The sequence below is a fragment of the Leuciscus leuciscus genome (genome assembly GCF_965113295.1).
Source record: "Leuciscus leuciscus genome assembly, chromosome: 18".
NCBI lineage: Eukaryota > Metazoa > Chordata > Actinopteri > Cypriniformes > Leuciscidae > Leuciscus > Leuciscus leuciscus.
Genome location: NC_138742.1, coordinates 400001 through 412500, shown reverse-complemented (window position 1 = coordinate 412500; position 12500 = coordinate 400001). Strand labels below are relative to the sequence as shown.

The 12500-nt window shown below is 48.1% G+C and overlaps 1 protein-coding gene across 2 annotated transcripts in view; it reads right to left on the bottom strand.

The window, feature by feature from the left end:
* Positions 1-12500, bottom strand: part of corin (corin, serine peptidase) — a 44799-nt gene that overhangs the window by 15617 nt on the left and 16682 nt on the right. For both annotated transcript variants that reach the window (XM_082145834.1, XM_082145833.1), the window contains 2 exons: positions 10853-11084; positions 9610-9755 (listed from right to left, as the gene is read on the bottom strand). In XM_082145834.1, coding sequence (XP_082001960.1) covers positions 9610-9755; positions 10853-11084 — 378 coding nt within the window. The remainder of the gene's footprint in view (positions 1-9609; positions 9756-10852; positions 11085-12500) is intronic.

Genomic DNA, 12500 nt, shown 5'->3' with positions numbered 1-12500 from the left:
TGCCAGTGCTGCTTCCCCAGCGGTGGCAGCTAATGTGACTTTATCACATCACCTTCCCCCTCTCCTACCCGCGTACTGGCCGGAAACCTGGACAGGTAGTCGGCTACCACGTTGAGTCTGCCCGGTCGGTGCCGGATCTTGAAGCAGTACGGCTGCAGGGCGAGGTACCACCGTGTGACTCTGGCATTGTGGTCCTTCATGGACTGAATCCAGGTTAGGGCCCGGTGGTCGGTTTCTAGATCGAACTCTCGACCAAGGAGGTAGTAGCGTAAGCTGTCCAGGGACCACTTGATGGCGAGACCTTCCTTCTCGACCGCCGAATATCTAGTTTCCCGGGGCAGTAGCTTCCGGCTGAGGTAAACAACTGGCCTCTCTTCTCCAGCGCTTCCCTGGGCAAGGACCGCACCAATCCCTGTTGCGGATGCGTCTACTTGCACCAGGAACCTCTGAGAAAAGTCTGGACTCTGCAGGACTGGGCTGGAGCACATCTTGTCTTTTAGCGTTGTGAAAGCTGTCTCGCAGTCATCGGTCCATCTAATAGGGTTCTTCACCGGTTTTGACAACAGGTTAGTCAGGGGGACTGCAATGGAGGCAAAGTTTGGTACAAATCTCCTGTACCAGCCTACCAGTCCTAGGAATGACCTCACTTCTTTCTTGGTCTTTGGGTGTGGGCTCTTTCGGATTGCCTCCACCTTGTCAATCTGTGGTCTCAGTTGTCCGTTGCCCAAGTGATACCCAAGGTAGTTTGCCTCTTGCTTTGCCCACTCACATTTTGAAACGTTTAATGTCAATCCTGCTTCCTCTATCCTCTTTAGGGTTTGTTGGAGGTGTTGAAGATGCTCTTCCCAAGAATTGCTATGGATTACCACGTCATCCAGGTACGCCGCGGACCAGTCTTCACAGTCTTGGAGGACTCTGTCCATCAGCCTCTGGAATGTGGCTGGTGCCCCGTGCAGGCCAAAAGGAAGGACTGTGAATTGATATAGTCCTAATGGTGTTCGGAATGCGGAGTATGGTCTGGACTGAGGGTTGAGGGGTACCTGCCAGTATCCCTTACACAGGTCTAACGTGGTGATGTACCGAGCTCTTCCAATTTTCTCCAGCAGATCATCTATTCTTGGCATGGGGTATGCATCGAATTTAGATTGGGCGTTGAGCTTGCGAAAGTCGATGCAGACACGCAGGGATCCATCCTTCTTGGGTATGATCACCATCGGGCTGCTCCACTCGCTCGTTGAAGGTTCTATCACTCCTAGCTCCTTCATCACCTTAATCTCTTCCTTTAAAGGTTCCACCAGCCTCTCAGGCACCCGGTAAGGACGTTGGCGTGATGGTGTTGGATCTGAAAGGTGGATGGTATGTTGGGTTAGCTCAGTCCGTCCAGGCCTCTGACGGAACATAGCGGGAAACTGGTTCAGGAGGTGCTGCAGCTCTTTCCTCTTGGAGTCTTCTAGGTGCGATAGATTCACCACAGACGGCTGCCTCTTTGCATCCTCTGATTCTTCTTCCACCTTCCTCACCAGAAGAGATGTTTCGGGTCCCTTACCGGGTGGCTCCTTCCACTCCTTTAGTAGGTTCACGTGGTAGGTCTGCCTGGTCTTGCCCTTGTCCGGATGATGAACTTCATAGGTGACTGGCCCCATCTTGCGGACGACGCTGTATGAACCTTGCCATTTAGCCAGTAGCTTGCTCGTCGAAGTTGGCAACAGGAGTAATACCTTCTGCCCCAGTTGGAATTGTCGTAGCCTGGCGTGTTGGTCATACCATCTTTTCTGTGCTCGTTGTTTTTCCTGTAGGTTCTCTTTGGCTTGTTCTCTGTACTGCTCCAGGCGATCTCGCATCTCTAGCACATACTGTATGATGCCACCTTTCTCCTCCATCTTGGATGCAGGTTCCTCCTCCCAGCCTTTCTTCAGCAGGTCCAGGGGTCCTTGTACCTGCCATCCATAGAGGAGCTCAAACGGTGAGAATCCCGTTGATGCTTGGGGTACCTCTCGGTAGGCAAAGAGAACAAACGGTAGCCACTTGTCCCAGTCTCGTCCTGTGTCCGCAACGAACTTCCGCAACATGTTCTTGAGGGTTTGGTTGAACCTCTCCACCAGACCGTCCATCTGAGGGTGATATGGAGTTGTTCGGATGGCTTTTATGCCCAACTGCTTGTTCAGCTGCCCCATCAGTCGTGAGGTAAAGTTCGTACCCTGGTCTGTCAGGATCTCCTCAGGTATGCCGACTCTGGAGAAGAGTTGAACCAGGGCATGGATGATCTTCGTTGTGGTGATAGAACGGAGTGGGAAAGCCTCAGGATACCTTGTGGCGTAGTCGTTGACTACCAGGATGTAGCGATGTCCAGCACTGCTCTTTTCCAATGGTCCCACAATGTCCATGGCGATCCGTCTAAAAGGTGCAGAGATGACAGGGAGGGGTCGCAGGGGTGCTCTGCTCCGCTGGGATACAGCACTCGTCTTTTGGCAGACAGCACATGTGTTGCAGTGCGTTTGTACATCAGTGTATAGTGTGGGCCAGTAAAAGCGTGAGCCAATACGTGCATATGTTTTCTGTTGGCCCAGGTGGCCAGCCCATGGAACAGTGTGTGCAAGGTGCAGAACAAGAGATCGACAACAAGATGGTACAATCAGACGAGTCACATCATTCGTTCGCACATACAACACACCATTCATCACTACATATTCTTCTTTGCACAGATTCAAATTTTTTCCACACTCAGCTTTGACAAATAAAGGTTTTAAAGTTTCATCTTCCCTTTGGAGTTGTGCTATGTTCCCTGGGACCTTCCAGCCATTAACTTCAAGGCCCTCCACCGAGGCTTCAGAGGCTGGGGTACCCAGGTACTTTGCAAGCCGCCTTTGGCGCCGTGACTTTTTAGGGCCTTTGGTCCCTCCCTGCAACAGACTACCATCCACGTCTGGCAGTGGCTGCAGACCTGCCCTGACTTGAGCTCGAGTAAGAGCAGGACATGACAAATTAACAGTGGCAGTGGCAAAAGAATGTTCAGAGTCCTTGATGGTGGGTTGCAAGAGTTCATTTAACACTGGTAAGTCTCTTCCTAGAATCATATCAGCTGGTAAATTGTCCACTATGGCAACATTAAGCAGGTACATTTGTTCCTGTACCTCTACCATTATCTCAGCTCGGGGATACTGCTTTACATCCCCATGTACGCATTGAACAGAGGTAGTGTTCACATAATTGACATTATTTACAAAGCATGATTTCAACATTGACAGAGAACTTCCAGTGTCCAAGAGTGCTTTTAGTGCATGTCCATTAGCAATCACCTCATATACAATCTGACCCTCCCCCACAGTGTCAAAATCACAGTCCCCTTCTCTAGGCACATAACAAAACCCCGTAAGCTTCGCTTTGCAAGCGGGACACACAGCTGCCTTGTGGCCCGGCTGCTGGCAGTAAAAGCAAAGCAAGTCTTTGGCTGTTGACTTTGGACCTTGTGCCTGGTCAGCTAGTTCCACGCGACCTCTTTCAGCCCCAGTGTTATGTGAAACACCACGTACAGTACCTTTGAGTGGTTGAGTACGAAGACCGCCGCGATGAGCATTCAGGTACTGCTGAGCCAACTTTGCTGCCACCAGTCCTGACCTCGGCTCGTGCTCTCTCACCCAGGTGCGTGCGTCGTAGGGTAGCACCCGAAGAAGCTGCTCCAGGATGATGGCCTCTCCGATCTCCTCTTTGGAGTGCTCCTCCGGTCGCACCCACCGCTTGTACAGATTCTTTAGCCGGTGGTAAGTCTCTGTTGGCGACTCTGCAGCTGGGACTGTAGACGATCGGAAGCGCTGGCGGTAGGTCTCTGGAGATATATTGAACTTCTCCAGCAGTGCTTCCCTCAGATCAGTGTAGACCTCAGCTTCCTCCTCGTCCATTGCCAGGTATGTTTCCAATGCTCGCCCTGTCAGCAACGGGACCAGACGGTACCTCCACTCCTCCTCGGGCCACCTCCAGGTCCTGGCCAGACGCTCGAACCGCCGAAGATAATTCTCGATGTCTTCCCCCTCCTGGAAGCTCGGCATCTTCGGATCAGCCCACTGCCTTGGCTCTCTCGGTGCTGCGGCATTCAGGGAGTGACTGGTCCGTGTCTTGTGGATACCTTCGGTGCTGCCATTGATAGCTCCATTCGTTCGCTCTCCACGTCAAGTGAGGTCTCAGCTGGACGAATAGACCGCACGGTGGACTCACGAAGACCGCGGAGCTCCTGCAGATACCGCTCCTCTCTCTGCTCTTGAGTGTTGAGAAATCTGCGCATCATGGAAACCATACCCTCGTCAGCTGTAGTGTCAGGAGTGATTGACTTGGTTGGTTGTGGACTGGACTTTGGTGAGATTCTGGGAAGACTCGTGGCTCCCTCCTCCTCCTCCGTATTCTCACCAGAATTCCAGATCTCCTCCTCCTCTGACGCTGCCTTCTCTGTGGATCGTAAACCCACCCTGGGTTTTCTCCCTCTCAGCGCTGCCTTGCGAGTCGTCATCCCACCGCTGCCACCAAATGTGATGAAGACGAGCCCACCAGCTCGCCTTCGGGGAGAAATGTGAGTCCGTGTATGGATGTAAAAGGATGGCGCACTCGCAGAAGCACTTCGTGCAAGGTGGACTTTATTTACAGTGCCAATAAGAAGACCGTCCAGAGTGAAGTATATGTACAGGTGCACACAAAAAGGGAAAGAAAAAACCCTAAAAGTACAACAACAAAAAGATAAAGACGAAAACTCTTCAACAAAAACGTATCTACAGTACACAAAGGTTTTGTTCGCTTGAGGCACCACAGTTGCACTCTCGCTTTCTGACTTGGTTAACAAGTGATGACTTTAGGTTTGGCCTTGGCTTAAATAGGCCAAACCCCGCCCCTTTTTGGGACACACCAATTCCCGAAACATATAACAATTAATACACACACTTCATCTATTTGATTATCCATTCCCAATATATTATATATATTAATAATACACATATACCCAAATAAAACACATAATACATTCACACATAATACACTTAACACATAATTTTTCCATTTGACTACACACCTATTCACACTAGACAATGGTTTCGTCTGCTTCCGGTTTCGATGCGCCGACGCGACCCTGCCATGACGTCATAAACGGCCGCCGCTCGATCGTTCCGTTCGGCCGACGGCGCCGGAAGACTGACTACGCCCACACGGACAAACAACACGAACGAAACAACCAGACAGTGCAATGTAAGTGTATGAAATGACTGGGAAATGAATATGGAAGGGAGAGTGGAGAAATGGATGAATGTCCAGGTGCTATCATCATCGCGTGTGCACCCGTTCCTATTGGCGCTTTTCCACTGCATGGTATGGCTCGGTTCGGCTTGGTACGGTTCGACTCGGCACGGAACGGTTCGGCTCGCTTCGCTTTTCCACTGCGTGGTACGACTCGGCTCGGTACGGCACGGTTCGGTTCGCTTTAGCTCGGTTGCTTTTCCACTGCAGTTAGTACCGCTTCAAAGTGGGTGGGACTGATCGTTATAGTTGCTGTCTCTACTGCCATGACATCATCATATTAAATGCGAATTTTTCATTCCGTGTTTCCCCATCCACTCCTCGGCAACCAACGAGAGGAACGTCTGCACCTCGTCCACTGGCCACGATTCAGCCATTTCTTTTTTTTAAAGTTTATACTCTTTTTTTGAAGCAAATACTTTTAAAACAGGCGCTACAGCGTTGGCTGTTGTCTACTGGCTATTTAAATCTAGCGGGTTTTTAGTGTCTCGTGTTGTAAATGCAATGACGCTGGTAGTGATGATTCTGTCGACCAATCAGTGATCTGCAGTGTTTTCACGTCACATTTTAGTATCGGTACGGTACGCTTGGAACCTCAACAGAGGTGGTACCATTTAAAGCGAGCCGTACCGTACCGTACCATGCAGTGGAAACGCGTCATAAGTGAGCCGTACTGAACCGAGCCGTACCGTACCATGCAGTGGAAAAGCGCCAAAGCGTGCCGTACCGAACCGAGCCGTACCGTACCATGCAGTGGAAAAGCGCCATATGATAGCGTCTATGGCAGGGAGGAACGAGATGTTGATGAATGAGGTCAGAATGTATGTGCGTATATATGCATGTATGTGTTTGTGCCAGTGCTGCTTCCCCAGCGGTGGCAGCTAATGTGACTTTATCACAAAAGCACTAAATGGTTTAGCTCCACAGTGCTTGAGCGAGCTCTTAACGCATTATAGTCCTTCACGTCTATTGCGATCTCAAAATTCCGGCCAGTTAATAATACCTAGAATATCAAAATCGACTGCTGGTGATAGATCCTTTTCCTATTTAGCACCAAAACTTTGGAACAATCTTCCTAACATTGTCCGGGAAGCAGACACACTCTGTCAGTTCAAAGCTAGACTAAAAACATATCTTTTTGACCTAGCATACACATAACACATTATAGACTTCTGTAATTCCATATTAGGCTGCATAGATTAGGCCAGCCGGAACCGGGAACACTTCCCATAAATCCTGATGTACTCGTTACATCATAAGAAGAATGGCGTCTACGCTAATATTAGTCTCTCTGTTTATACCGAGGTTTACGGCAGTCCGTCGGATCCAGGCCGTATCCAGATCTGAAGAAGGACCAGCGCCTGGACGCGACGACAAAGCAGTCCTGAAGTGTCAACAAGACTCTCCGTTTCCAGAAGTGAGGTGGACCTCGGCCGTATCCAGATCAGATGGTGGATCTGCACCTGGACCTAACCATGACGCATCCTGAAGTGCCAGCCTCATCAGCCCTGTGAAGGCCTTATCGACACGACCAATCTGACTTCTGACCTGTAACGCTGCCTGGATCATAATCATACACTGTTCGCTCGTTGGCCAGAGGAGAACTGAGCGACTGAGCCTGGGTTCTCCCAAGGTTTTTTTCTCCATTCTGTCACCTGATGGAGTTTTGGTTCCTTGCCACTGTTGCCTTGGCTTTTGGCTTGCTTAGTTGGGGACATTTAATATTCAACATTATTGATCTGCCTTATTATGGGTGGACGATGATGCAATTTTCTTCTAGAAACAAACTTTGTTGTATTATTTTCATGTTATCAATGTGAAGCTGCTTTGATACAATCTGTATTGTAAAAAGCGCTATATAAATAAAGGTGACTTGACTTGACTTGACTTGGGGCATCGGATAGACCAGGAAGGCCTGCACCCCACTCAGCACAAAGTGGAGGCTATTGTAAATGCCCCAAAGCCCACAAATGTCTCTGAGTTGCGTGCTTATTTGGGGCTGTTGAACTATTATGGCCGCTTTCTGAGAAACTTGTCTAGTGTGCTACAGCCATTGCACACTCTGTTTAAAAAAAAGAGGAAAAATGGAGCTGGACACCTGCATGTGAGGAAGCCTTCAAGAAGGGTAAAGAGATGTTACTGAGCAGCACGGTCCTGGTACATTATGACACAGAGAAGCCGTTGAGATTGGCATGTGACGCATCCCTGTACGGGGTGGGGGCAGTCATTTCTCATGTGATGGACAATGGTGACGAGAGACCAGTTGCGTTCGCCTCGCAAACTCTTACTGAGGCCGAGCAAAAGTATGCGCAAATCGAAAAAGAGGCGCTGGCGTTCATTTACGGAGTGAGGAAATTTCACAAGTATCTATATGGACGCAAATTTACTCTCATCACTGATCACAAACCCTTGCTGGCTATTTTGGGGCCAAAATCAGCGGTGCCTACATTGGCAGCTTTGCGCATGCAGCGCTGGGCGTTGATTCTCATGGCTTACAGTTATGAGCTAGAATGAAAGAAGTCGTCAGACCACCTTAATACTGATGCTATGTCCAGACTTCCCGTGACTGAGTTGGACAATACAGCACAGGAATCCAACATTTTCTACTTCTCACATGTGGAAGAGTTGCCAGTAACAGCTCAGGACATAAAAGCAGGCACCAGCAGAGATCCGTTGTTGAGCAAGGTTTGGAGCTATACTATGAATGGATGGCCTAATTACCTGAATGATGAAAGCCTGAAACCGTACTTTGTCAGGAGGCATGAGCTGTCAGCAGATCAAGGTTGTGTTTTGTGGGGTCTCAAGAGTCATTGTTCCTCAAATGCACCGGCCGCAGATTCTCAAAGACCTGCACCATGAACACCCGGGCATCTGTAAGATGAAGGCCCTAGCTCGCAGTTATGTATGGTGGCCAGGTTTGGATGGCGAGATTGAGAACATGGTCCAAAACTGTGCTGTGTGTCAAGCTGTACAGAAGGTGGTCTGCGGTGGCACCGCTCCATCCCTGGCGGTGGCCTGTCAGAGTGTGGCAGAGGATCCATCTGGACTTCGCGGAGAAGGACAGACAGTACTACCTAGTGATAGTGGATAGTCATTCTAAATGGCTGGAGGTTTTCCACATGACCTCCACAACGAGGTCCATAGAGGTGTTGCGCAACCTATTTGCTGCATATGGTCTTCCGGAAGAGGTCGTGTCGGATAATGGACCCCAGTTCGTCTCCGCAGAATTCAAGCAGTTCCTTGACAAAAATGGAGTAAAACAAACTCTGGTCCCACCATATCATCCAGCATCGAATGGAGCGGCTGAGAGGTCGGTGCAAATATTGAAGCGTGCTCTTGTGAAGCAGGTTCTAGACGCAAGTGGACAGCCCAGCATCTCGCTGCAGCACAGGCTGTCAAACTTTCTGCTCATGTACAGGGCTACGCCGCACTCAGTCACAGGTCGCTCTCCAGCTGAGCTGTTTTTAAAGAGAGAGCTTCGCACCCGTTTCAGTCTTTTGAGACCGGATATGTCGCGCACTATAGAGCACCAGCAGGCAAAACAAAAGCTGTATCATGACAAAGAGAGACTGAAATTGAGAGAGTTTCAGGGAAACGACCAAGTCCGAGTGAAAAATTTCAGGGGAGGAGAAGAGAAATGGACTGCCGCTACTGTCATAAAGCGCTTGAGTCCTGTGACATACCGTGTCTGGGAAGGAAACAGACAGCGGTCCGTGAAACTGCCTGACTCCGACACCTCAGAGGAGGGCGTCTGCCTGGGTCCAGCATGGTCAGGCAATGTTACGTCTCCTCTGGACAGCCATAACAGCACTGCCGCTGTACCTCCAGGTTAAAAAAAAAAAGAAAAAAAAACCTAGTTGAAGGACTGTTCCTGGTTCAAGAAGACCTAGTGAGTTAAGGTTGTTCATTTTTAAACTTAAAGGGGAGGAATGTAGTAGACTGGGGTTTCTCATGTTGTGAAATGCTGTTATGTGATTGGTTCTTGGGATCACGTGGTTCGGGGGAATCAGGAAGCTCGGAAGTGAGCTGTGGAGCAGTGTGTGTATCTGCTGATGTTCCGGCTGTTTTCAGTAAACGTTATTGAGTTATTCAAACCACCGTCTACCGTGTCTTGATCGAACCCCAAGATATTACAGGCAGAATTATTCATTCTAGCCTTCGGTCAAAGAACATCTCATCACTTTTACCACTTTGAAACCAAAATCTCAGTTTTGTTCCTTCATGTGTTTCTTTGCTTGGCAGCGTGACTGCTCACTGCAGATATATTTCATTTAGTGTTGTGTGATTTAGGAAGATATTCAGCTCAGTTTTAGTTTGTGAGTGTGTGTGTGTACTGACCATTCACATCCGGGTCAGGAAGCAAACAGGAACTGTTCGCTTGACCTTCCTCTGGAAACTGAGCACAGTCTGTGTCGTTAGGCCACTGCAATCCCACAAGTCTTAGCACTAACTCACAGTTCTGCTTTGAGCTCCTACACAGAGACCTGACACACACACACACACACAGTCATCAATGTCATTATGTACAGGGTTTGAAATGAACACCCGCTAACTGCAGGTAAAAATCAACACTGTCGGGAAACGCTGTCAATCTCGAGCCAGTTTGGCGTGTTAATTATGTTTACTCACTTTGTTGGAGAAGTTTGTGTAAGAAAAATCAGTGCAGATTTAGCGCATATACTCGAGAGTCATCATGATATATTAAATACATTTCGGCTAGTAGGAGTTTTGAAAGGCCAGTAACTTAAAAATTTAGCAGCCAAATTGGCCGGTGAGTAAAAAAAGTTAATTTCAAACTCTGATTATATGTGATCACACACACGCACACACACACACTGACCTGCAGGGCGGCACCCTCTGCTGTGTTACAGGGTCACACACACACACACACACACACACACACACACACTGACCTGCAGGGCGGCACCCTCTGCTGTGTTACAGGGTCACACACACACACACACACACACACACACACACACACACACACACACACACACACACACACACACACACTGACCTGCAGGGCGGCACCCTCTGCTGTGTTACAGGGTCACACACACACACACACACACACACACACACACTGACCTGCAGGGCGGCACCCTCTGCTGTGTTACAGGGTCACACACACACACACACACACACACACACACACACTGACCTGCAGGGCGGCACCCTCTGCTGTGTCACAGGGTCACACACACACACACACACACACACACACACACACACACACTGACCTGCAGGGCGGCACCCTCTGCTGTGTCACAGGGTCACACACACACACACACACACACACACACTGACCTGCAGGGCGGCACCCTCTGCTGTGTCACAGGGTCACTCACACACACACACACACACACACACACTCACACACACACACACACACACACTGACCTGCAGGGCGGCACCCTCTGCTGTGTCACAGGGTCACACACACACACACACACACACACACACACACACACACACACACACTGACCTGCAGGGCGGCACCCTCTGCTGTGTCACAGGGTCACACACACACACACACACACACACACACACACACACACACACACACACACACACTGACCTGCAGGGCGGCACCCTCTGCTGTGTCACAGGGTCACACATTGGCACTAGGACCGTACAGGCGAAGAACATGAGGTATTTGTAGCAGTTGGTCTGGACGAGCGCGGGGAAGAGCGAGGACTCCCAGCTCAGCGACGTCTCCTTCTGAGACTGGTGGCCCAGGTAGTTGGGGAACCGGGTGGAGTTATAGGGCACGTTCATGCAGATCTCCACAGAGATGGGCTCGCAGACGTCTGCAAAACACAGGCAGATCATCAACATTTATCCGTTCAGGGTTTTCTGTGTGTTTTTATTGTTCTCTTTCATGTATTTATTAGTTTATGTAACAGGGACAATGCAGAAACATTGCTATAGTTTCCAGCAGCTAAAGGCTATTCTCAGCCCAGTCTCTGGTTAGGCTTTTCAAACAACAACTCAACAATAATCACACGAAAACTAAGCAAAAAGTAAATAATAATAATAATAATAATAACACTAATAAAAGAAGCTGAGACTGAACATGACCATCAGTGTTCACAAACCTGCTTTTGTTTGAACTACTTTAAAAAAAAAACTTTTAACAAACTTTTTTTGGCATTTTCAGTTTAAATGAGTTTCTTCAGTTCAGATTCAGCTGAGAATATGCTTGTGCACATGTAGATGTTCTCTTCGGTCCTGTGCCGTTCCTCTTGTGAGATCCTCTTACTACTCTGGTTTGATATCACAGGGCGGATGATATCTGGAGCAAACTTATTTACACATTTAAAAACCATTTTAATTTATGCAAAACTAAGCAAATTATATTTTTGTAAAGCATTACAATGGTGCCATCTAATTGGTTTCTTGTCCAAAATGTTTAATGTTTGTTTATATAGAGATCTAACAGGTTTCACAGTGCAATGAGTGCATGCATGTATAAGTTTGATAAATTGGCTGCTTTCAGGGATATATACGGTCTAACCATATACAAACAATTACGTTTTTCGTTATGTTGAACACAGCCTCTTTACATGCACATACAATTTCAATTGAGAATCTAAAATAACACCTAAATATTTAAATTCATTAACTGTCTCTATTGCCTATTGATTGAACTTCATTTTAAAACCATTCATTTCCTTCCTTCTAATTGAAAAACACATTGAGCACGTTCACATTTACACCAATACGCTTATAACTCACAAAAATCAGCTTATTGAAATAACCCGTTGTCCCGGTTTACATGCGAACCAATGGCAACGCAAGTAAACCGCGTTTACTAGACTTTATTAATAAATCAGGTTATTATTTCCCAGTAGTGATGTCAAAATGTAATCATTCATGTGTCTGAGTCTGAGTATTCCATTTGTTATGTCTGTTGTGATGTTAAATAAAGCATTTGAAACTGAAGAAGAGTATTGCACATGCTCTCGTGTCCTCAAAGATGCAGCGCTGACTGACGCACAGATGCACCAGATCAACCTTCTCGGTAAAGAGAGTTTGCGATATATTTGACGATTTACTGAGTAAAGTAATGCATTATAAGTAACATGCATCATGTAATCAGATTACTTTTTGATTTAACGAGTAATGCATTATGGGCCCTATTTTAACGATCTGAAACGCAAGTAACTTTGTGGGCGGGTCTCGGGCGCTGTTGCTATTATACCGGCGGGATAAATTACTCTTGC